Consider the following 25,207-nt stretch of genomic DNA (forward strand, 5'->3'; position numbering starts at 1 on the left):
CAACTCCCATAACCACCCCTACCACCACCACCTTCTCCTCAGGTCTCACTGGTCATAAACAAGTCACCTGCGCGTCCCTAAACCAATCACTGGCAAGGGGAATGGTGGCACTGTGATAGGTTTGATCTAAGAAGACCCCTCCCTCTAAGGCAGGGGGCGGGGCTTCTCCTGGGGCGCTGGGCCCTGGGGAAAGCGGAACAGCACCAGGATTCTTTCAGCAAGGAGGAAGGGAGAGGAGTGTGCCACAGGCATAAAGTCAGACCACAGTGGGTGGAGGAGTGAGGGTGAGGTGTAGACAGGGAGACGATGCTTTCTAGAACTTTGTGAAGGGAGGAGAGACACCATCACTGCAGGGAGACACAGAGAGCAGGAAGGGTATTGTCACTGTGCACTAAATATGTCTGGACTTTCTTGTCTAAAGCCGACTTCATGAACGGTACCAGCAGTCAGAAAGCCAGACAACTGAGCTTTATCCCAGTTGGAGGTATCTCCTCCTGCACCCCACCCCACCCCTAGCCCCAGTCAGTCGCTCCCCCAGGTCTTATCAAGTCCAATTTTCAGTATCTCTAGAATCCACTATCTCCTTCCAGAGTTTCTCAACAGCAACAGGAACAGCAGTTTGGACTAGATAATTATTTGGGGAGGCACGGTCTGCTACGCCTCGAAGGATTTTAGCAACTGTCCGATACCAGGAGCACCCTCAGCCCACCCCCGCCCCACTCTCCAGCCAGGACAATCAAAGACATCTCTGGGGGCTACCAAATAGGCCTTGTAGTGTACAGCTGCCCCTGGCTGAGAACCACCGCTGGGCACCCACATGAAAATCCTTATAGATCTTTGAACTCATTTCTGGCTTCAGCCAGTCTTCACGTACTACTCTGTTCCCTCTATTTCCTTTCCCACTCTCTGCCCTTGACCCTGTAACCCCTGCTCACTCATCAGTGCATTATAATCGCTGATCTGTCTGTCTTCCTCTCTGACTCAGTGGTGAGATGTGGGAAGGTAGGAACCATCTTTACAAACCAACATTCAACTTAATCGACATTGTATCTCTAGAGCCTAGCACTTTGCCTGGTACACACACACACACACACACACACACACACACACACACACACACACACTTTAATGAGTGAAGGAAGGAAAAGCATGAATGAATTAATGAGTGAATGACTCCTGTCTGCCTTTCAGATCTTCCCCAGCTAGATATTGAGGGCCATTTCCAGCCTGAACCTCTCCTGAAAAGAGAATCACTGTCCAAAGCATAGTCATCCAAAAGGGTCCAGGACATCAGCCCTGTGCCATTCATCCCAGTTTGCCAATCCGGTGAGACAAGGCAGGGTCTTGTCTGGGACCCAGAGTGCAGCGAAGAGCCAAGTGCCCTGGAAGGATCACACTGGGGCCTTGGGGCCTGGGCCAGGGGAGCAGGCTCACAGCAGGAAATAGGAGAAGTCCTCCTGGGGAACAGGAGAGGAGGCAGCCAGCGCTATGCTCCAGAGTTCCAGCCCCTCAGGGGAGAGAAGCAGAGGCCTCTATCTTGAAAACACTATGTTTTCATGCTCTTTGCTTTTTCTCTAAGTATGTTCCTGCTGCCCCCGTAGATTAAGCCTGATCTCTGCAGGAGAAGACAGACCTGTAGCTCATGCTAAGCTTCAGACCAGGAGAAAAAGGTGTATTTGTGCAGACCAGATCTTTAAGCAGGGTAAGGAAGCAGAGCAAGGGAGTCACAAGAAATCCCAAAATTGCGGGGGATAAGGTCACAGCCAAAAGTCCAGCAGCCCTCCCTGCCTGGAGAGTTTCTGGCCCAACCCTTTCCATGGTGCTCCACTTGGATAAAGTTGACCCTCTTCCTGGGCACAATCAAAGAAAGCAGAAGGTATAGTATAAGCAAACACAGTCTCGGAAAGGAAGAGGAGAAGCCTAAGGGAGGAGGGGGAGGGGGAAGGGGGACGTCCTGGAGAAACAGAACATGCTGGGTCTTTAGGCAGACCAGACACCAAGCCTCAAAGCCCACCCACCCCGACCAGGCTTGTCGAAGGATAAAGTTCCATGCGGGATGCTGAGCTAGAGGTGGCCCCCCACTCCCTGCCCCCGCCCACCCCGGCCAGGCAGCCGGACACAGCTGTCTTCTACACAGTCACACCTCACTCAGGTACTACAGGGACACACAGCCAACACGGCCCCATGGTTCAAACTGTTTTATACTGAAATACATATGGGCTGATCCAAAAAGGGTTGGGTTGGGGGCAAAAGAAATGATGAAAGGCAGGTGATCCCAGGACTCGATGTCACCAACACTTGGAGTGTGTGCCCGTCTGTTTACACCCCAGCAGGCAGGTCAGGCCCGGAGGTCCGGAGGAGCTCAGCTAAGCCCAATGGAGAAGGCGGCCAGTCATGGGCCAGAGTCCTCAGCTGAAGGGTTTCACCAGCTTCATGGCAGCGTAGTTCTGGAGAGAGGGGAGAAGCAGGGACACGTGATGACAGCAGCTGGGCAGAGGACGGCAGGCGGGGTAGTGGGGAGGTAAGAACTGGGAAAGGAGGCTCACCCACTCAGCCACCCGCCCACACCTTACCCTCACCACCTCCCACACCACACTCAGCTCAACACTCCTCTTCCTGGGGCTCTCACCAACCACACACGCCCACACCCTCCTGAAGCTCTGCTCGCACCCTCCAACCTGGAGCCATGGCTGCCTGAATGGCTCTGACTTCTCCCCCACCAACCCAAGGCCCACTTCCATGCCCCAGCCACCTGCCAAAGGGCAGGCCTGCCCTAGCCTCCTCCATCAGACAGATGGCCTGAAGGCATGGCTGTGATTCTCCCCAGCCCCTCCCATACACCCTCACATGGGAACCCACATGGGCTCATTGGCCACCACACTCCCATCCAGCCAACAGAAGGAGAGGGCTGAGGGGTTGGCTGTGTGGGGATGACCCACCGGGCGGGTCAGCCCCAGAGATGGGTCACCCCTGATTAAGTCCTGCCAGCTGCAGGACTGACAGGAATCTCCCCTCCCCACTCTCCCCCCACAAAACCCATGAAAACACATACAACGCAACACAAGGCTCCTAATTGGGACAGTATGTTCCCCAGCGCCGGCCCCGGGAAAGCCAACTCTGGAAACAAAGCCGCCGCTCCTTCCCCGCCAGATCGCCTCCTGCCTCCCCACCCTGGCCCTGCTCCCGGCTGGCTCGGGTGTGGGGGGGGCGGTGCTGGGGGGAATCAGACAGGCTGCCCTCCATGTCCCCCTCCCAGGGCACTTTCCAAGAGCGTGGGAAGTTAGGCCAACTAGAGGGGAGCAGCCCTCACTTTAGGCCCCTCTCTGTCAGACCCTTGGCCCCCAAGGCCTAAAAGCCAGGTAAGGGTCTAGGACCCATCCAGTGATCAGGTGACTCGGCTGGAGGGGTGCAGAGTTTGCCCAGGTGGTAGCAAAGACCTACACACAGACAAGGTCTATAGCCTCAGGCCTCTGCTGTCCCTCTCGCCCTGGACCCCTCACCTAGGATCTGGTCCTCACAGGCAGCTCCAGGAGAAGGAAGGCAGAGCTGGTTAGCTTAAAGAGGACAATTTCCAGCAGGACTCAAGGATTGTGATGCCACAGTTGGGGGACAAGACAAGGGAGAGGCTCTGAGCAGGGCTGTTGGACAAAGGGCTCCTCTGGCCCTGCTCACGGGGCCCAGGGCTAAGGCGGCCCCAGAGAGGAGGAAGGACCACAGGCTGGCAGGAACTGGAAATGTTCCCTCCCTCTCCTGGCCATGGAGCAAGCCCTCCTTCCCTGGGCCCCTGAAGGTCTGGCCTGCCACCCAAGCGCCTGGCAGGGCAGGGCCCTGCTGGCCACGGGCAGGAGTTAGTCACAGAATGGGCAGTGGTGACACTTGGGACCGGCCCCTGTCCTCCCCTTGGCTCTGATGAAGAGCACCCCCAGGGAAGGCACAAGAGCTCCCCTAACCACAGTGCTAGTCACAGCAAGTCAGAGCTGTCCTAGCCCGGCTCCCTCCTCATGTGGACAGGAGAGTCTTGCCAAGGTCACAGAGGAAGTCCCTGGCAGAGTCAGAGCTGAGCCAACGTCTGACTCCAAGCCCAGAGCTCCGTCCTGCACCGACTCACAGAGCTCAACATGGCCCAAGCAGCTTCTCCTCCACAGCTCAGGACTCGGCATTTCAAACCAGCTCCCTGGTCCCACTGCTGCTGCCCCCCAGACCACTTCCTCGCGAAGCAAGGATATGAGCCAGCTCTCCTCTCCCTAAACTCCCCTGTCCCAAACAGTACCCTGTCCCTGGTTCACGTGAATCACTTTGCTCTGCCTCCCGGGGAACCACGCTCCCCAGTGACGCAGAGCTCATCACCCTCTCCCTCATGTTCACAGCACTCCCTCACCTCCCAAACACACACTCTGGGCTTCATGAAGCCCTCCTCTGAACGGAGTGGCAGTCCAATGTACCCAAAATGAGAGGAGGCGAGCCTGAGTCCGGATGTGAAGCTGCCACATGACTCGTGAGTTTCCATGGGCCTCTGTCAGTGATTTTGTGATTTTGTCTTCCTTTGCTTCCCCCCAAACTGCACATTTCTTGTAGGGCCCTATAACCTGGACCCTCCCCTGGACCACAGCCAGTTAGCCAACTGGCCATGACTCCTTCCAGAACACGTTTCAGATGGCGCTCCAGGTGACTGCAGCTGGTGTAGAGGGCCTGGCCTGCAGCCGGACACATCAGCCATCCCAGCTCCAGACCCTCCTTTCTCATTTATGGCCCAGAGAGGAGCTGGGGCCTGGACAGCCAGGCCTGCCTGCCTGCCTGCTATTCCTCACAGTCCATGATATGAGGGACTGAAGGGGAGGGCTTTGGGGTTTTAACTGTCTTCCCGGTAGGAGATGCGTGCTGCCCATGTAAGGCCTCGCCAACAACAGTGGGAGAGAGTTCTCTATCCTCCTCCTCCTCCTGGAGGATTCGCAAAGCAAAGAGGACACAGACACATAATTGTAACTCCAAGAGCGGACTGCCCACTATGGGGACCATGCCCTTGGCCGCAGCCTGGTGCTGAGCTGGACTGAGGCCCACGGCAGCAGGAACCCAGGATCAGGAGCTGGGCAGATTCCTGGGCAGCCCTGAGCCAGTCCCTTCCCTTCACTGTGTTTCCGTTTCTTTGCCATTAGAATCTGGGTGACATGGGGTTGATCATGCCATTCTCTCTACCTTTATATCAATTTGAAATTCGCATATGAGAAAGGTTTTTTAAAAACTTAAAGAACATTAAAAATCAGGAACCAGTCTGGGAACACTTCAAGGTCTGAAGTTCCAGAGATACAGTGGGGTAGGGGATGAAGACTTTTGAGGGCTACCTGATGAGCTGGGAGGGTGGGGAAGCACAGACAAGGAACAGAGGCCCTGCTTCTCCTCCCCAGGAGGGACCTAGTGGAGTTGGGGGTACAGAATCCTTCATTAGAGCGACCTCCACGGCTCCTTGCCAGGCATCAGCTGGCTTCCTACCAGCACCACCAACATGCCCGGTGAGAGGCTCCTGGGCCTGCCTCCTACCTGCTCACACCTTCCCCCATACCCACCCCACTGCAGAAGGCGGGACACATTCCATCAAGGTCCTCAGGCAGTCACCGAGACCCTCACCCAGAGCCAGGGCCCCCCGTTCCTCTGGACCTCAGCAGATGCCATTCTTATAAACAAGGGGGCCTTCCCCTCTGCTCTGCCATCCCAACCTACCCTCCCCTTCCAGACCCACTTCCACACGCTCCTTCAAGAAGGTTCCCCTGCCCACCCCTGCCCAAGGGGCCTCGCCTTCTGCCAACATTGATTCCAGAGTCTGGGGACTTGCTGAGGACTTGCAATGTCTCCCCATTGAAGGCAAACTCTCAGTACCCACATCCCGCACCCCCCATCCGGATGAAGGGCAGGACTTCTTTCCTAGAGCAGGGCTTTGTCTCTACCAGACAGGGGACTCTCCAGAGCAGGGGCTCCATGTCCCTCACTGGACCAGATGCGGCTCTGAGACGGTATGTGGGCCTCGCCATCAGGCCAACTCACCGGGAAGGAATAGAGGAAGATACCCACGAAGAGCAGCAGGACGAAGAGAATGATGAAGAGGATAATGGCACACCGGAACCGCCGCCACAGGATGAACTTCATGGTCTTGTACGGAGACGTGAACCAGAGGAAGGAGGTGTCAGGGCGCCTGGAAGCAAGACCCCAGGGGTCAGCAGGGAATGCCCTACCGGGGCTGCCTTCTCCAAGTCTTACTCCCAAACCACCCCAGCCCTCTGCAGCTGGCCCCAGGACCTGCCCCCACCCCCGCCCCACAGCCCCTAGCCCTTTCCCTCTGCATTCCCTTGTCCCCTGCCAGTCAGCCTCAGCGGGAGCCTTGCCTGTGCTGCCCTCTTCCTCTTGGGGCCGCTGACCCTCGGCACTCTCCAAGACCCAGTTCTCAGCCACCAGTTCCCCTTCCTAGCCCAGAGCTTAATCACAGACTAGAGATGGGGGAGCTGGGCAGAGGCTCGAGGAGCCACCACAGGAGGTGAGCCATGGCCCCCTGGGCCCCAGCTAAGCCAAACTGCCTGCCTACACGCACAGGGCTGCTCCATGGCCAGGGAAGGATGGTGGGAAGTGAAACCAGAAAGCTGACTGTGTCTTACTCACAGCCAAGAACCTCAAATCCCCTAGGTCATCTGCCAACTCAAAGAGCAAGCAGAGTGACATGTCTCAGTAATGGCTGTTTTAACACTGGAGTGCCCATTACCCGGTGTACTGGGTGTCTCTGGTCTTTGCACCCAGATCCCAGCATCCTTGGACAGGGACGCCTCTCCCAACTCTGCCAGCCCTATGGCACTGGGACCTCGCCATGATAAAGTGGTGTCTGACCCAAGCCGGGCTGTGGGGAAGGACCCACCAAACGCAGTTCTCACCGCTGCCCCCACAGCCATCCTCCTGTCCCCGGTAACTACCCTGAAGGCCTTGATATCTGCTAGACTGGTCTCCATTCTTTAGGGGTCTATGAGGTAGGGAAGACAGGGATTCACGGATGGCCCAGTTAAGGCTGGAAGCCCATTTCAAAGCCACATGGATGCCACCGGTGAGCCACGGAAGGCAGCTTGGTCAAGGTAAAAACCTTGATTGGGCTCCAGAGTTAATCAGAACAGGTGTGAGAATTCCAGCTTCGCTTTCCCAGTGGAATGACCTTATTTAACTTTGCTGACACTGTTTCCTCCTCTATAAAATGGGGATCATAACAACCCAGCAAGGAAGATTCCATACCACATGACCGCATGCGAGGCACACAACCAACACCTACCCAACAGCCCCTGCTTCTCAAATTAGCTGAGGGGTGTTCCCCGTCATGGTGCCTGTCACCTGCCCCTAACTTACTGTGTGGCTTTGGACAAATCACATCTCTTTCTGAGCCCTGTAGGCCTCGTGACCTCTGGGTGGCTGCTCAGTGGATGCCTCCTGGACCACGCCTCCCAGTCCCCTGGGCAACAGGGGCCAAGGGCTGGGCACTAACCTTGGGTCCTCGAGCTTGGGGTTCATGTTGGGTTCATCCCGACCCTGGCCAGCAGGCCGCTCCTCATGTTCACTCTCTGCTACGATCTCCAAGGTCATTTCCAGCTTGCCCTGAGGGGACAGAGGGGACCTGGTCAGGTGCACAAAGGCTCTGCCCTGTGTCTTGGAGAGGAATCCGGCCCCAACAGACATAAGAGCTGCTTTGTTATTATTTTTTAAAGACAAAGGGTTGTTCTGATCACAAGAGCACAACTGCTCCATTTAGAAGCTACAGAAATGTCTAAAAAGAGAGCATGAGCCATACCTCCACTATGTGGAGACGAGCACTGTTCTGTTTTTATGTTCTAGAGCTATTTTCCCATATGCAGTATCTCACTTGTGTCTGTATCGTTCTAGAGCTTGCTTCTTTCACTTAGAAATATACTATGTTTCAGTCCACAATTACATATTCTTTAAAGTTTGCTCTGTAAGGACTGTAAAATGTTCTATGGGATGGCTGAGTGTAATTTATTTAGTAAACCACTTACTCGGGTTCGTTTAGGTTGTTTCCAAGTCTTTGATGTTATAAATAATGCTGCAGAAAAACACCCCAGAGCCTACATTTTTAATTGTGTCTGTTTATTTCTTTAGGAGAGATTTTAACAAGTGGGATGACAGAGTCCAAGGGCATATTGCTAAATCGCTGGCTATATATTACCAAATTGCTTCCCTAAATGGTAAAACCATGAGTCCTCCCAGCAGGCATAAACGAGGGGTCTGCCTCTGAGTCCTCACCAGCAATGCGCATTTAGGGTTGTTTTTTTTTAAATGTCTAATTGAATAGGCAAAAATGTTGCCACATTTAAAATGATTCCTTTAATTCCTAGGGGGAATGAACCCTTTTAAATGTTTAACAGCCCTTTGTGTATCTTTCATGTATTATCTACGCATGTCCTCTGCTGGTTTTTCTTTTGAGGTACTAGTATTTCTTAATAAGTGTTAAAATTCCTTCTACAACAAGGGTATTTTATTTCAAGGTCCACTTTAGGGGCTGGCCAGCCTCCTGAGGTTTCTCAGGGAGCTATCCAGGATTCACTTCCTCTCCAGAGGAAGGAAGGGCAGTTCTCCACCGTGTCAGTCTCCACCCCTGAGCAGACCCTCTGGGCGAGGACAGCCATACAAGGATGGTCCCTGGAAGGATCTTGCTCCAATGGGAGAGGCACCCTCCGTCCTCCCCTGGAAACCTGGCTCAGAGGGGAGCCCAGGACACAGAACCCTCAAGGCAGAGTAGCAGAGCATAAATGACACAGGGCCTGCACAAGCTAGGGGTATCTTTCCACTTAAATTGGCTCAGATCATGATCCCGGGGTCCTGACATTGGCCCCCACTTCTCCCTCTCCTTCTGCCTCCCCCCACCTGCTTGTGCATGCGCTCTCTCTCTTTCTCAAGTTAATAAATAAAAATCTTTAAAATAAATAAATAAATAAATAGGCTTCCTGGGATGCAAGCCTCAAGGAGTGGAAGGCTGGGAAATGGAAGAGAACCATGACAGTGCCTCGGAAGACAGGGAGAGATAGGGTATGAGAGAAGGAAGGTGCCAGGTCCGTGCCCAGGGACCTCTACGGAAGAAGCTAGTCGGGTGCCTGCCCCAAGCTGGAGGGAGCCCACGTACCGCCAGGATCTTCTTCTCGCCCTCGCCTGCCGCACAGGGCCACCAGCCCTTCACGGTTTTCTGTTCGAAAAGGGACACGAACCACTCCGGGTGGAAAGTGTCATCCAGCTGGTCCAAAGAGCACTTCTCGGCGGTCTTGGCAGGCTTGGGCATGTGGTTCAGATCCAGCTGCAAGGAGCCTGCAGTAGAGAGGGGTTCTTTGGCTGAGGGTTTCTCTGTCGCTGCCAGCCTGGGGCTACCTTGGTGCTGGACAGTTTCATGAAAAATTGTCACTTCCTCCGCTTGGATCTCTGGGCTTAGCCATAGGTCCAGTCCCACAGAATCTTCATGTCCCCACCCATCGCCTCTCGTTCCGCACAGCTGCCCATCCAACTCTCCATAAACCCATACGCTCAGTCATATACTCTTACTGGTTCACCCTTTGCGGAGCTTGCCACGCACTCAACTTCAGCTTCCGTTACATAAATCCATTCATTCACCCATCGTCTCCATCCATCCATCCATTCATCCATTTCTCACATCGGTTTTATTGTGGCAGAATATATATAATATAAAATTTGTCACTTTAACCATTTTTAAGTGCATAATCAAATGGCGTTCATTACATTCACACCACCATGCAACCAATCACCACAATCTATTTCCAAAGCTTTTTTATCCCCCCCAACAGAAACGTTGTACTCATTAAGCAATAACTCCCCATGACCCCACCCCCTCCTCTCAACCCCTGAGATACTCTAATCTCCTTTCTGTCTCTATGAATCAGCCTGTTCTAGATAGCTCACTAGGTGGCATCATAAAATATTTGTCCTTTTGTGTCTGGCTTCTTTGACGTAGAGCAGGTTCCAGATTCCTCCACGTTGAAGTATGTATCGGGCTTCATTCCTTTTTACAGCTGAACGCTGCGGCATAGGATGGGCAGACCACGTTTTCTTTATCCATTCATTTGTCGATGGGACACTTGAATTGCGTTCACCATTTGACTCTTGCGAATTGCACTGCTCTGAACACTGGTGTGTGAATGTCGCAGTCTCAATTTTTAATTCTTTTGGGTATGGATATAGAATTGCTAGGTCATTCGGTAATTTCTGGGTTGGGTTTTCTGAGGACCTGCCAAACTGTTTTCCATAGCAGTTGCACCATTTTACATTCACAACAGCATGTCTGAGGCTTCCAATTTCTCCACATCCTCTCCAGCACTTGTTGTTTTCCATTTTCCTTTTTTTTTTTTTTTTTTTAGAGCCATCCTAGTAAATGTGAAGTTATATCTCGCTGTGGTTCATCTGGCCATTTTTTCATCTGTCCGCCTAGTTCTCCACGCAGCCATCTTTCTGTACTATTTATCTACTCGCCGTTTTATCCATCATCTCCCCGTATAGCTTCATCTACATAGCTGAACCATATGACAATGGTATTCAGCTACCTCTGACCTCTAAAAACAGCATTTCATGTGGTTTTACCTAATCCAATCACAACACCATGAAGTCAATGGGATTGGAGCATAAATAGCTGAAGGGATTAAGTAAGAGAGATAAATATAAAAAATGTTTTCTGAGGCCAAATTAAAGAAATTCTTGAATACCATGCAAAAGAGATTGGATTTTTTTTTTTTCAGTGTGGAATGTTCAGTTACTGTAAGTCTCTACCACTGGGATCTATTTTTCTAGCTTTCTTTCTTTCCACTCATCTATTTATTCCTTCATCTACCCATCCACTGTGATCTAACTCTCTCCATCCCTCCATATCCGCCATTCACTGAGAACTACATCTGTCCACTAATCGGGCTATTATTGTATACATCCATTTGTTCAATTCTGTATGAACATTCATAGGTCTATCCATGCCCACGTGTCTCTCCATCCCTCCAGTATAGATGAGTGCTTATTTTCCATTTTAAATGAAGTCTAATGTAACATTAAGGAAAATCAGGGTATTAAACCATATGTGTGTGTGTGTGTGTGTGTGTGTGTGTGTGTGTGTGTGTGTATACAGAAAATTATCCCAGTATGATCTCATAAGAGACAATAAGGAAACATCATATAATCTCTGCATTGGCAAGATGATAGATCTTAGCGATTACCTTTTTTTAAGTAATAAGTATTTTTAAAAAACAAAACACATAATTAGAAAAACATTATGAAGGAGAAAAAAGAAACCTTCTGAAGTTATAAGTAGTTTTAATGGCTTTATTTTAATTTTTAAGAAAACAAAAGATGAGCCCGTTTTTATTTTGAACCATTTTCTCATTCAGTAAATATGCAGCTTTCTTTTTCTTTTTAAAATTAATTTTCTGAAGTCTCACCTCATAAAGAAAAAGTTGACAGAATGATGCCAAAAAAAGCTGTTAAGTCTGTAAGCAAAAAAAGACTTATAAAAATTAAAAAGCGGTTGAAAAAAGGGGAGGAATTATTCATAATGTGTCCTTACTATGCAAAGAGCTCTGAAAATCGAAAATCAAAGACAGGGCACCTGGGTGCCTCAGGGGGTTAAGCCTCTGCCTTTGGCAGGTCATGATCTCAGGGCCCTAGGATGGAGCTCCACATCATCATCAGGCTCTCTGCTCAGGGGTGAGCCTGCTTCCCCCCCCCCTCCCTCTGCCTGCCTCTCTGCCTATTGTGACCTCTGTCAAATAAATAAATAAAATCTTTTAAAAAAATCAAAGATGAACAAGATGAACAAGACCATGAAAATAAAATCTCACCAATAATGTGGAAATAAGTATATTCTCCAAGTTCTACCTCACAAGTAATGAAGAGATGCAAACAAAAATTAAAATGACGTGTCAGATAGGCAATTTAAAAAAAAAGATAACACTGGTAGCAAAAGTGATATGAATAGGGCACAGGTAGGAATAAAATGTAAATGTGAAAATGTAAAACCCTTCTAGAGAGCAACTGAACAAAATATTTCCAAAACCACAAAAATGTACAATGACTCTAAAGATCTACTTACAGTTCAGGAAAAAAAGGCACAAAGTGTTTAGAGATGTGTGCCTAAGGGTATCGCTCACATCAGAAGACCCAAAGACGAGCTAAGGCCCCACCAAGAGAAGGTGAGTGAGATAGAATAGGGCCCAGCGACAGGCAGGAATTAAGTATGATGATGCAGATATAAATGTGGGCAGGTAACTAGCAACAGAAAGGATGTGCTTGAAATACTAAGTTTTCCCCCAAAACCAGGATAGAAAACATATGTAGATTAAAGCTACTTTTGCTATATGTGTGCCATATAGGTATGTAGTATTATCTATGTGTGTGTGAATACACTTCTAGCGCATATGTGCTTGCATATATAGGAAATCATATGCGGGAACATAGGAGTGGAGGTCATCTCTGGCTAGTGAAATTTTAATACATAGGCAAAGTGAGGCATTGTTGATCTGTATTTTCCAATTTTCTACAGGAATCATGTGTTGCAGGAGAATCAGAAAAATAAAAGTCCGATGAGATGCCATGATTTCGACAGCCCGAATCCTTTCCAGGGACGGCCGCTGAGTGTGGCGGAGCAGGCGGAGAGCGGCAAAGGGGAGGGAGAGAGAAGAGTAGGCAGCCTTCCTCCTCACCCCTGCTGGAGCTGCTCCTCAGAATGCCCCCTGCAGGAGTCCAAGGACTCCGCAAAGACCAGCGCACCTTTCTGCAAGGCTGGCCAAGAAGGGTTCCAGTGACCCATCCAGAGCCACCCTGCTTCCAAGTAGCAGAGTGGGCCAGAATCAGGACTCCTGACTCCCCATGCTGCCTTTCTCGCAAGTTCCACTGTTTTTTAATTGAATTAAAACTCCCATCCCATAAAACAAGTCAATTTAACCATTTTAACGTATAAAACTGAGTGGCTTTTAATCTGTTCAGGGCTGTGCCAGCATCCATTCTATCTAATTCCAGAACATTGTCATCACTCCCAAAAGAAGCCCCATGCCCACTAGCAGTCACTCTCCTTCCCTGCCTCCCAACGCCTGGCAACCGCCAGGCTACTTTCCGTCTCTGGATTGGCCTGCTGTGGACAATTCGTGTGAATGGAAGCATACAATCTTAATCCTTTTGCGACTGGCTTCTTTCACTTGGCACGTTTTCAAGGTTCTTCCAGGTTATAGCAAGGATCCTTACTTCATTTCTTTCTGTGGCTGAATAATATCCAAGCGTACAGCTGGACCACACTTTCCAGGGAACTCTTAGAGTTGAGACAGGGCTGTTACTCACAGTCCCATCTGCCTGTTCCATACAGCCATCCTCCTCGCCCCGTCCTTCTCACCCCGTCTCTACCACATCCTCTAGCCCAGCCGTCCCTGCTCCCAGCTCGGGTTTCTGCACACTTCTCCCCCACCAGATTCCTGCCTGGGGGCCTAGAGGGTGGAGCCACGGTGGCTTGTTCACTCATCACTTGGGCACAAGTGTGAGGACTGACGAGAGCTCCTCACTCACTGGGCCCGGGTGCCCAGTCTAGAAAGGGGTGTGTAGAGCTGGGGGCATCCCGTCAAGGGTGAGGACAGAGGGTGGGCAACAGCCAGCTCATGCCTGCCCTGCCTTTGACCTGCGCTTTCCTCTCGTCTGTACCTGACTCCTACCATCCACGCAGCCTGCGTTCCATGCCACCTCTGCTGACAGGCCCTCAGGCACTCCTCTGTGTTCCAGACTGTCCTCAGCACCAGGGAGCAGTGACCCTGAGCTCCCTGAGGACAGAAAGTAGGACCACTCCTCCTTCCAGCCTTCCCAAGAATGGCACATGCACGTGCGTGCACACACACACACACACACACACACGCACACGGGGGCGGGGGGGGTAGTTCTGGGTCAACTCCCAGTGTGCAGAATGGTAATGACAGGAAACGGTGCTCACCCAGAAAGTCGTCAAAGGAGAACTTGTCATTGTCCCAGATCTGAAATACCACTCGGGCTGGGATTTTGCTCTCAGTCTTGTCCAGCCTCCAAAACGCATCCTGGCCCAGAAGAAGAAGCAGGAAAGCAAGATTAGAGAGAAAGAGTGGTTCCTGCCAGCCTTGAAGGCTGCCCAGAGGAGGCAATGAATGGGACATCTCTTAGGGACTTGCCAGTGCCAGGTCTTGGGGGGCAAGATTGCTAAGATGCCAGTGGACAGTGTTCAAGGACCCAGGAAGGAACCATGCAGGCTGACTTCATATGACATGGCTCCTTGAAGCCTCCCAGTGTGGTAGGCAGAACTTTCATTCCCATTTTACAGACGATGAAGCAGAGACTTGGAAAAGTTAAGAATTTGACCAAGGTCTGACAGCTAATAATAATAATATTAACCTGAGGCACCTGGGTGGCTCAGTGGGTTAAGCCGCTGCCTTCGGCTCAGGTCATGATCTCAGGGTCCTGGGATCGAGCCCCTCATCGGGCTCTCTGCTCGGCAGGGAGCCTGCTTTCTCCTCTCTCTCTCTCTCTCTCTCTCTCTCTACCTGCCTCTCTACCTACTTGTGATCTCTCTCTGTCAAATAAATAAATAAAATCTTTTAAAAAAATAATAATATTAATCTGCACTTCCTATGTTCTAGCGCTTTGCCACTCTGAGCTCATTTATCCTTCTAACAGCCTATAAGGGAGAGGCTATCCTTACAGCTGAAGAAACCAGAGCAAGGAACTTGTCTGAGTCACACTGCTGAGAAGTGGCGAGCTGGGGTTCAAACCCAGGCAGGTAATCCAGAGTCCTGCTCTCACCTCTAAATCCCGCTTTGCCCCTGTGCTATTATAGGGGAATGGGTAGGCCGGCTGGGAAGCTGAGGGCCTCCACGCCACCCTAGCTATCGCTGGAAGGATCCCCTGGACACACTGTTGTAAGGAGCTGACACTGGGCAACAGTCACCCCAGCTCCTCCCTGGCCACAGCAAGCCACCCCATCTTTATTTCCAAGAGCTTTTCCTGGGGCAAATCAAAAGCGCCCAGTGCTAGAAAGTTCTCCAGCCTCCTGTTTTCCCGCCCCCGCCCCCCTGAGACCACTCTGTCTGGGCCAGCATTATCACGGGCTTTGTCCCCCAGAGGCTGAAGGAGAAGGAAAACCATGCTGAGGCCTGGGTTCCCTCCTGAATCCAGCCACACTCAACCCAAAGGACTGTCCCTGTGGCTTTCCCACTCATGCTTATTCCCTGTCCTCTCGCTGTAGCCTTTTCTGAGGGAGTGGCAAGGACGGGAACCATTGTGACGATCCTGCAGACACTGGGGGCCAGAACCTGAGTGTACCCAGTCACTGCAGGGGCCTGGACCCAGTCTCGGGGGACAGACTCTACGGGGAGTCTGGGAGAACTGCTGGTCACAGAGGGTTTGCCTCCCCCTGGATGCCCTATACCCACAGCCTCACTGCCCAACTGGGGCTGTACGGGTGTCCCGCAGACCCACAGAGCTCCCAGACCAAAACCCCCATCCTGTGAGGAACGGGCACCTTGCAAATCACACCACTGCATCCTGGACCACTGCCCGATTTGGCGAGGAGCTCGGGTCCCCAGCTGGCCCCCGTCTGGTGCCTCCCCTCTTCCGGGCCCCAGCCCTCCTGCAGGTGCCTCCCTTCTCTGGCGAGGCTTTTATGGCCAACTCCGCGGGCCTGCCTGCACAGGCCGCCAGCATCCTCCATTCCTCTGGCCGGCCTGGTTTATGGGCTCAGTAATGAGCCAGAGGTTCAAACGGCCCCTGGTGGGAGCAGCTGGGCTGGGGCTCCAGCCTGGGGAACGGCCCCCCAGGTCCCAGGCGCTCATTACGCTCCCAGTCTGGGCCCTTTTACTAGCTGTTTATTTGCAGGGTGGGTGCCTGACGCGCAGGCAGGCCCCAGTGGGTGTGCTGGGCTCCAGGTGGGGAGCCAGGCCGGGGCAAGCAGCGGTGGTTCAAAGCAGCTGGATGAAAGGAGACCCTTGTGCTTTATGACAGTCTCGTCTGGTTAATGGGGTCCCCGGAGGGCCTGCCTGCAGCAGGACTGGGGAGCCCAGATGCTGTGAGGGACCCCCACACCATCCCACTCCCAGGCTCGGGCTTTTGAAGCCCAGATCAGCTCATTGGTGCCCCACTGTGGGTACAGATCCACCTGCCTTCTGGGCCCCTTCTCCCACAGAGGGACACATTGGCTCTTCCCTGGTTCAGCCAGACCCTCCCTCACTCTCCTGGTGGACTTCAGAGCTTCCATCTCCTCTCTGGGCCTCCTCCGCCCCTCCCTTCAGCGACTGTCTCCTGGAGCATGGCACCCCACCGAATTCCATTCTGCCCCCCCCGGGGGACCTCTTCTGGACTCCCTGACACCTCTTCCTTCTCTCCACCTGGCAGCCTTTCTGGGCTTCTCCTTCTTCCAGCGCCAGCCCCAGTCCCTAAGGTCTATGCCACAGTGGGTCAGCCCGATTCTCTTCTTCCTTGCCAGTGCCTGGGACAGAGAGACGGGACTCTTGCACTGACAGAATGGAACCCCCTCAAATTCTTACCCAGCAGATTCAGCTGGCCCTCAGCCCTTCCAGCATCTCAGCAGACCTTAGCATCATGATTAGTTCTTTTTCCCTCCCCCTGTTCTTTTCTCTCCTGCCCTTTCCCTCTTCGCTCTCTTGCTCAGCACAGTGGCTCGTCTCAAGTCACCTGCCACAGGTCCAAGAGATACTCTTTTCCTGCTTTGTAGAAAAAAACAGAGCTTCCTGGACCTCCTCGCCCACATCTCCACCTGTCACAGTGAAGGGGGTAGTCCCGCCTCCCATTTAAGCGGCCACTCATCATTTCTCAGCCTTGGTTTCCTCTCTGTACCTAGCCCCTTGCCCAGCAGGCCAAGCACCAGAGACAGGATGCCTGAGCCCTTGGGGGCCCATTCCCAGCCCTCACCCCCTCTTCTGCCCACAGCAAAGAAAGATGGTGTGGGTTTGATCTGGAACTCTTCCCCCAACAAATGCAACATTGGCTTTGTTATGGAAACAACTTGTGATAGGCAAATACCTTGAGCAAAGGCAAACAAGATGAAACCTATAAAGAAGGTAGGCTTTCCTTGACTGCTCGGAACCCAAGGCTGTTGTTAAATTCTGCCTTCTCAAAGGCACTGTGCAGCAATCCCTGGGTGAAAGCATTCATGTAACCTCATTTAACCCTATTTTCTTTTGTTTGATGGTTTCAGAATGTTCACTGGAACATTCTGGTTTCTCTAACATGCAGAGGACCCTGTGTGTTGGATTGGGCAAGGGTCATGAGGGAAGGATGAAGGGAAGAGAGCCACGAAGACCTCAGCAGTGCCCAGAAAGGACGTTCTATATTCCCTTCTTGAAGCCACTCAACCATTCGGGAAGCAGGTGTCACAGAAGCTTAGCGGCTTGAAGCATTGTGCCCCTTCAGGAAGGAAATCGGACCAGCAGAACTGAAATGCCAGAGAGGCATTCCCTTTGTCCAGCAGAGAGCACCTTGAGGCAGATGGGTTCTGGGTGGGATGCAGGGGGTCAAAGCTCTAATGGTGGTACTCTCTGCCTCCAGCCAGCCCGGCTCTGGAGCCTCCCTGAGCTCTGCGGGCTCTCCCCAAGGGGAGGTGCGACACCACCAGGAGGGAGGCCGCCTGCCTTGGATTCTGCCTATCGAAGAAGAAAAGAATTTACCATCCAGATGAGACCTCAACAAGGAGCTGCTGAGACATGGAGAGCTGTGGTCCCAGGACCCCACTCTGTCCTCTGGCTGATGCACCGGGTCCCCCAGGGGCCTGTACCTTGCAGTGAGGTCAGGGAGGGAGGAGGGCAATGGCTTCCAGCCTGGAAAGCCTGAGCTGCACCCAGTTAAGTGTCCAGCTTGGGCAGTGACCACAGGCACCAGACACAGAAATGTGGGGAGCGACATCATGGGAGGGACTTAGCTAAGCAACCCCAATCCTATGGACAATCCATCCACAGGTAAGTCCAGCCCCTGGGGAAGCTCTCTCTATGGGGTCTGGCCCCACTGCCCCTTCCCTAGCCATGCTGGGTATCCCTAGGAATGTTCTTCCCATGCTGCCCTGTGACCCTTCCTGCCATTTGGTTCATCTGGGGTCAGGAGGAGGACAGTAGTTTCAGGATCTGGACCAATATAGACGGTGGTGGTGGCATGAGTGTGGGGGTGGTTGGGGGGTAGCAGTGCCGATGATGGCAGCCGCAGTAGAGATAGCAGAAGTGGGGGCAGGGAGGCAGGTAACAGGGCTACAGCCATGGGGACTCCAACATCCGGGGGTGCGGGTGAGGGGTGACGATGGCAGGATGGTGACAGCCACAACAGAAAGCCCTGGAAGCAGGCCACTGGGGAAGGCACGCGCTCACCTTCTTAGAGACGGTGCAGACTTGCTCCGCAGGCAGATAGTCAAAGGGGAAAATGAACCTCCAGTTAAAGTTGCCTTCGCCGCCCAGGGACCGATAATGCACATCTGTTTTCTGCCTGTGCTCTTCAAAGCCAACCATCCAACTAGACAAGAGATGAGAGAACACGTCTAACTAAGGTCTCCTCCACAAGACGCATCCCCCCACTGAGGCAGATGAGGAATTAAGAAGCTAAATGAACTCAGTAAAGGATAAAGCAAGAACAATTTGCAGAAATCTCTATGAAGTACCAAATGTGCCATTAATTTTAAAACATCTAACTTCCCTTCTTGAGGAACACCCTCAAACCTTCTAAGTTTCCCCTAAAGATTTTTGGGGAAGAAATCCGGTGGGAGAAGGACTCACCAAAGGCCCTCCTTTCTTTCTTGTTCCCTCCCTTCCCTACGGCTGGAGCTCCCTCTTTCCACCACCCCAGCAGGGCTGGGGCAACACCATGGGGCTGGGACAGGTAAGAAGGCCAAAGCCTCCTACCCTTTCACATAAATATCACTCATCTTCTCCCCTGTGATGCTGAGGTCATCCAGGATCACGTCCTTTGTGTTCCAGATAATACACCGCAGGAAAAACCTGTGCAGAAGAAGGGCTCAAGTCCACATGGATGTCCCAGCAAAGGGTGGGCCATCCTTGGCTGAGAAGCTGAGAGGCTGGCTCCCCCAACCAGACCCTGACGCTTGCCTGGCTGGGCACTTAGCCAGACCCACATGAGAACGGTGCCCTGTGTCCTGAGTGGCCCAACACATGGCCTAAGAGTGACCTCCGGGTCCCACCCACAGCGAGCAGCAACCCTCCCGCCACTCCACTCAGCTCCCAGCCTCTGGCTGGGGAAAGTCACCTTCTGGCTCTCCGTGGGGTGATGCTGAAGGGAGGTCCAGGCCGCCCCAGGGCCTTGGGAAATAGGTCGATCCACATCTGTAGCTTTCCCTGGGGAGACATAACCCTGTTCTCTCCCCACCTCTTTCATTCCACCGACAGCTACCAACCCCCTGCTCTGTGCCACACAAGTGGGGCCCAGGACGAAGAACACCCAGGCCCTGGCCCAGGGAGGCTCCCCCCCCCCCGCCGCCCTGTAGGTCCGACTGTAGCCGTGAGCCCACCCACCGCCCCACAGGCTGATGACTTGGGCCCGGGCCCTGGGAGATGGGGGTCAGGACGGACCTCCCGGAGATGATGATATTCGAGCTGAGTCTCAGTGTGCCCAGGCAGACAAGGGGACAAGGGCATTTCCCACTGAGGGAATGACGCACTCAAGGGTTTGGGAGGGTCAGAGAACACGTTTAGTCAGAGAAGTTTCAGAGGATTTCCACACAACAGGAAAGCACTCCACCTGTCACCCCTCAGCTCCCTCCCTCTCTGCAAGCTGGCTATTCTGTCCCCATCTCCCAGAGAAAGAGCAGGGACTGAGGTAACTTCTCCGGGGCATGCAGCTGGAGACTGAAAGTTGACGATACTTGCCGTGCCACTCTGGGGAGCTGGCAGCCACCCACCAAGGGCAAGAGAGCTCAGTTCCAAACAGCAGAGACCATGGACCCGGCATGTTTACAAAGGCCCCTTCATTGCTGCCTTAGCCTTTCTCTGCCTGTCGCCTTATCTTTCCTCCTCCTCCAAAACCCAGCCCTGAGCTCACCTCCTCCAGGAAGCCTCCTGGTCTCAGTCCTGGGCCAGCTGTCCCTCTGCTCACCGCCCCCCCACCCCCCCCACCCCCGTCTGGAGGATGCCCTTGGCCTTCCAGGTGACCCCTCTCAGTGACAGCTCTGCCGTTCTGTCACAGGGTGCCAGTTGCCCTGTCTGGATTCCTCACTGCAGCCCAGACCCATGCCAGCCACCTGGATGTTGCTGATGGATAGAGGGAGGACATTCTGAGGCCAGGCTGAAACAGTGAGCCTTCTGAATGACTCATGGGAAGCCAGAGGTCTATCCACGGGTATAGAGGAGGTGGCTTGGGGTCATTCCCCAGGTCCTGGGGGCTGCAGGATGCCCGGGAGGGCAGTACCAAGGGGTCCTCTTGTAAACCAACACTGGTCACTGCTCAGACTATGAGAAAACATGTCAAGGAGGGATTGGCCAAATTCTGAGCTCCCCATGGGTGTCCCTGAGATATTCGCGTTGTCCTTGGAGCAGGGCCAGCTGGGGGTCAGGGCTTTGGGCACAAGGGTCCATGTCCTACCTGCTCGATGTCTGGCTGCAGGGGGCTGTACAGGGGCCGGGATTCCACATGCTCGGGGACAAGGCCCAGCTGCCGGAGGACGTGCAAGGCCAGACGCTCTTCCACTGGGCCCAGGTGTGGGTTCAGGACCCTGTCACCCTCTGCTCCAGAGAGAAGACAAAAAAGTTGCTGGGGCTGAGTGAGCAAGGGATGGTAGGGCTGCCTAAAGGCCTCGGGAAGCCCCACCTGCCCACACCCTCATCCCCAAGCAAGACATGCTTCTGACCCGCAGGTCTCACTCTACACGGAAGCCTCACAGTCCATCGGCTCCAGGTTTAAAGTCCAGATCTGTCGTTGCCATCATTTCTACCATGCCTCTTCTATAAAGCTTTTCCTCTTTTCCACCAAATCTCACCCCTTCCAGGAAGCCCTCCCTGACTGTTCCAAATTCTGAGCCTCAGCAACCTCTACTCCCAGAGGGGCACCTAAGTGCTTTTAGTACTACTGTTCTCCTGGTCACACAATCTGCTCTATTAGGAGCAACAGCTAAAATAATAGCAATCATAGCAAACACTTATAAATCAGAAACCAGGCACTGGTCTTCATAAATCTTAACACGTTCTATCTTCATAGAGACGCTGGAAGGTATGTGTTGTTATCATACCCATTTCACAGATGACAGAAACGAAGCACAGAGCACTGACATCGTTGGTCAGGAGGGCAGCCAAGATGACACCCTCATTTAGGAAAGGCATGGGCCTGGCCGTGAACACCCTTTCCTTCTGCCTTGTGTGGCCCAGGGACAGCTCCTACCTGCCCCGGGGTGGGTCAAGGACTGCTGCTGTGGACGGGATGAGGACACAGGGGTGGTTCTGACCCAGACAAGCCTGGCCAACCAGCCAGCCACAGGAACCTGAAGCCCCACGACAAAAACTCTGGGGCAAGGAGCATCCACATGTGCCCAAATGCACAAGGACACACACAGGTATGTGCACTCAGGTGTGCCCGAGTTCAAGAGCACAGATTTTCGTGCACGTACACACACAAATTGTTCTATCAAACCTGCTCTGCCCTCTCTAGCAGGTCCCACAAAGGAAGTGGCACATTGCAGCAGGACCCCCGGCCAGGAGTTTGGTTCTGCCTCTAACCGCGGGCATGACTTTGGGCAGGTTGTTAGTCACACTTGGCCTCCACGGCCTCATCTGCAAAAACAGGCAGATGCCAGACCTCACTGTCAATAGCTTCAGGCTTTCCTTTTTTACAAACATATGACCGCTCAACCCTGGTCCCCATGCTACAGTGGCTCACAGACCAGCAGAAGAGTTGGAAATGCAGGAGGAGGGTGAGGGGGATGGGGGTGGGGGATCAGAGCCACCATCCCCTTGTATAACCTCAGCACCAGCTCTGACATCAAACAGCTCTGAGACCAGCCGGTAGTGAGCGCCCCCCACAACGTCCCCTGCCTGACCTATAAGCACCTCCAGCAGCTCCTGGGACACAATGTAGGCCCGTGGACATCTGAGACACACAGGGGGCATGCGTGCTACAGAGTTCTCAGTAGGAGCACTGGGCAGGTTCAGGGGCAAGGATGGAGGCCACAGGGCTTCCTGCCTGCCCTGTGGATGCTTTGGGTACAGGACCTAGGAGTCACCAGCCAGGGGGTGGGGGGACAAGGTGGGGGGCCTCAGAAGATACCTGGAAGGCCAAGATGGCAAGCTAGTGCAATTCAAGCAGAAAACATTCTCACAGGTCATCTGGACTCCAAATTCCAATCAAACTCTGACCACCCCCTGCCAAAGCCAGAGGCAAAGCTGATCCTAACCAGGACCCTGGCCTTGGCTTCGTACTCACCCCTGACCCCTGAGGTTGAGGGAGAGCCTGCCATTGTTCTGGGATCACGTGGCCACTCACCTGTTTCTTCAATAGTGTACTCTTTATCCTGAAAGAGCACGCGGTCCGTGAGGTACACCGGAGCCTTGAGTCTGCGCTGCTGGCAGAAGAGGTGGAGGAGCTGGGAGGGGCGGAGCTGGTCCCTCCATTGGTTGGGTCCGGAGCTGAGGCCCAAAGACAAGGCAAAGAAGAGACCCTCCAGGCACCACCTGGGGCTGAGGGGTTCACAGGAGCCCGTGAACCCACCCGCGCAGCCCCTCACCCTTCACTTTTATAGTGGGTGCCCTCACTCGCGGTGACTGGGGGTCCCACTTGACACACAGGGAAACTGAGGCCCAGAAATGACAGGACTTGTTTAAATACATACCAAGTTGGAACCTAAATAGTCTCAGTTTCCACATTGGTAGAATCAGACCCAGATGAGGAGACCCAAATTGGCAAGAAGGGAGTAGGGGCTGTCCACACATGAGTTCACCCGACACAGAGCCCCATAGGCTCCACTGGGGGCCGTGTGACCCATTATCTGTCTCCCTTCTCCTTTCCTTCCTTCCTCATTCTTCCCTCTACGGGGGCTTGGTGGTGTCTTAAGGAGAACTGGGTTATAACAACATGATGAAGATCAAGGTCCTTAGAGTCAGACAGTTCAAATCCGAATCCCGCCACTTACAAACCATAACATCTCTGGGCCTCAGTCTCCATATCTGTACAGTGGGGACAAGAGCCTAGTTGCATTGAAGGAGAGAACACCTATCCAGTGCTGAGCACAGGGCAGGCACACAGCAAGTGCTCAGGACTTGGGGAGACAGAAGGGCAACAAGCCTCCGTGCACCTACACACAGTAGGTCTGGGGGAGTCCACAGCGAGCCCCAAACTTGGATAGCAGCCTATTTTCCAGGTCGATGACTGTCTCCCCGATCTTTTCATCTTTGGAGAGGAGGTCATAGTCGTAGAGCGTGATCTTCAGGTCCTTCTCCAGAGGCAGAGTGCAAGTCAGCTCAAACATCCTGCAGGGGGACACAGGGCAGAGGTCAGGGTGCTGCAGACTCCCTGATGTTGTTGGACACGGTGAGTGCTCAAGGGAGAGGAGGACAAGAGAGGGGGGCTTGAAAGCCTTCCCTGGCTCCCTTCTCCCCTTCCAAGAGTGGCCCTGGAGCCCACCCTCCTTGGGTCCCCTGTCTGTCTTAAAGTATTAATTCCAGTGCCCTACGACTACTGGACTTTTCTTTGTGTGTCTGTGTGCGTGTGTTGTGTGTGTGCACATACACTTGTTTGTTTCAGACATTCCCAGATAATCTGGGCTGAGCATATGTTATTTCCCTAACGAACCACAGAATGAATGAATGAATTGGAACAAAGAGGTAAAACCAAAGCTTCTACCAGGACACCAGGATGTAAGAGGCGTGAAGGTGCCAGAGCACTGGAATTGACCAAGGGGGTGACCTGGGACGCACTTCGGGGACACACAGGGCTTTACACCTACGTGCAGAGCGGGAAGGAGGATTTGCGGAGTTTCTTGGGAGGGCGCTCCTGCTGTGCTCTGAGACCCCCATTCCCCCTCTAAGGTCAAGTGTGGAGGGATAGCCCTTTACCCCTGAAATAGCTCCCTGCAAGTGGGAGCCTGGCCCCTGACTCCTACTCAAGAGAGAGAAAGCAGTGGGCCGTGGAGAGGAGGAGAGAGAGGCGACCCTGCTCCCATCTTGGCTGGGCCACCATGAGGCCACACCGGAGCCACTTGGAATCTGACCCATGGGCTCTGGGGTTCCCGCAGTGAGACTGTGGAGAAGCCCACATGAAAGGGCCACCAGAAAAGGGCCACAGCATCCGCCTCTTCCCTGGAGCTTCATGGGCAGGCTCAAAGGGGCTTTCTGGAAAGCACTCACAAGAAAATAAATCCATTTTAAACACCTGCCACCCGGACAGAGCCCAGAAAACACAGGAGCAGGGAGCACCCAGGGCTCTCCTCTCCCAGGGGTTCCCCTAGTCCTGACCATGCATGATCCAGCACATCGGTGGGAGACATGAGACAGGAAAGGGAGAGAAGCAAAGCCCCTCCGCCCATTCACACACACATCCACACACTGCACACAGCTACACCCAAAGTGGACCCGGCTGGGAAAGGGGGCGACTCCCCTAGATAGAGCCTGTCAGTTCACGAGTACACATGAACAAAGTTCTGGGTAGCGCCTTGACACTGAGCTTAGGACAAAGCCAACCGTCTAAAAGGAAGCACCTGTCTGCCACGCTTTGCACTTAAGAAATGAGGGCGAAATGTCTACAGGAAGAAATGTCTATAGGATACAGGCAGACAAAAAGGAGACTGTGTTCTCCTGACGTTCTCTGAGCTGGGCCTGGTCAGCACATGAGTTATACAAAGAAAGTTTCTGCACTCACTCCCCCGACCTTGCCTGGGCCCTGACACACACCGCCACCCAGCTTGTGGACAGGCCCAGGTCACCATGAGCCAGCGGAGCTCACCAAAGGGCGCCCTTCCCCACCTTCTTCCTTGCAGCCCTTCCTCCCATCCCAGCTCATCGGGGGGCTCATCGCTGGCAGGACACAGGCAATTCTCCAGGCTGACTGCCTCCTTGCCACAGGCCTCAGTGCCCACAACCAACTCTACAGACACCGGCAACTCAGGATGCCTGGGAGCTCTGCCCACGCAGGAGGTCCTGATTCTTCCTCCCCTTGTTCTTAGATGTCAAGAAGCATTTTAGTCTCTTCCTTT

The 25,207-nt window shown here is 53.3% G+C and overlaps 1 protein-coding gene across 24 annotated transcripts in view; it reads right to left on the reverse strand.

Moving 5' to 3' along the window:
* Positions 1 to 2,183: 2,183 nt before the first annotated feature.
* Positions 2,184 to 25,207, reverse strand: part of DYSF (dysferlin) — a 203,405-nt gene continuing 180,381 nt past the window's right edge. For all 24 annotated transcript variants that reach the window (XM_045978655.1, XM_045978680.1, XM_045978675.1 and 21 more), the window contains 11 exons: positions 23,316 to 23,486; positions 22,504 to 22,646; positions 20,614 to 20,753; positions 19,282 to 19,370; positions 18,921 to 19,016; positions 18,393 to 18,534; positions 13,988 to 14,087; positions 9,158 to 9,336; positions 7,508 to 7,617; positions 6,037 to 6,184; positions 2,184 to 2,447 (listed from right to left, as the gene is read on the reverse strand). In XM_045978655.1, coding sequence (XP_045834611.1) covers positions 2,409 to 2,447; positions 6,037 to 6,184; positions 7,508 to 7,617; positions 9,158 to 9,336; positions 13,988 to 14,087; positions 18,393 to 18,534; positions 18,921 to 19,016; positions 19,282 to 19,370; positions 20,614 to 20,753; positions 22,504 to 22,646; positions 23,316 to 23,486 — 1,357 coding nt within the window. In that variant the 3' untranslated portion in view covers positions 2,184 to 2,408. The remainder of the gene's footprint in view (positions 2,448 to 6,036; positions 6,185 to 7,507; positions 7,618 to 9,157; positions 9,337 to 13,987; positions 14,088 to 18,392; positions 18,535 to 18,920; positions 19,017 to 19,281; positions 19,371 to 20,613; positions 20,754 to 22,503; positions 22,647 to 23,315; positions 23,487 to 25,207) is intronic.

This window comes from Meles meles, chromosome 15 (assembly GCF_922984935.1).
Source record: "Meles meles chromosome 15, mMelMel3.1 paternal haplotype, whole genome shotgun sequence".
Lineage (NCBI taxonomy): Eukaryota > Metazoa > Chordata > Mammalia > Carnivora > Mustelidae > Meles > Meles meles.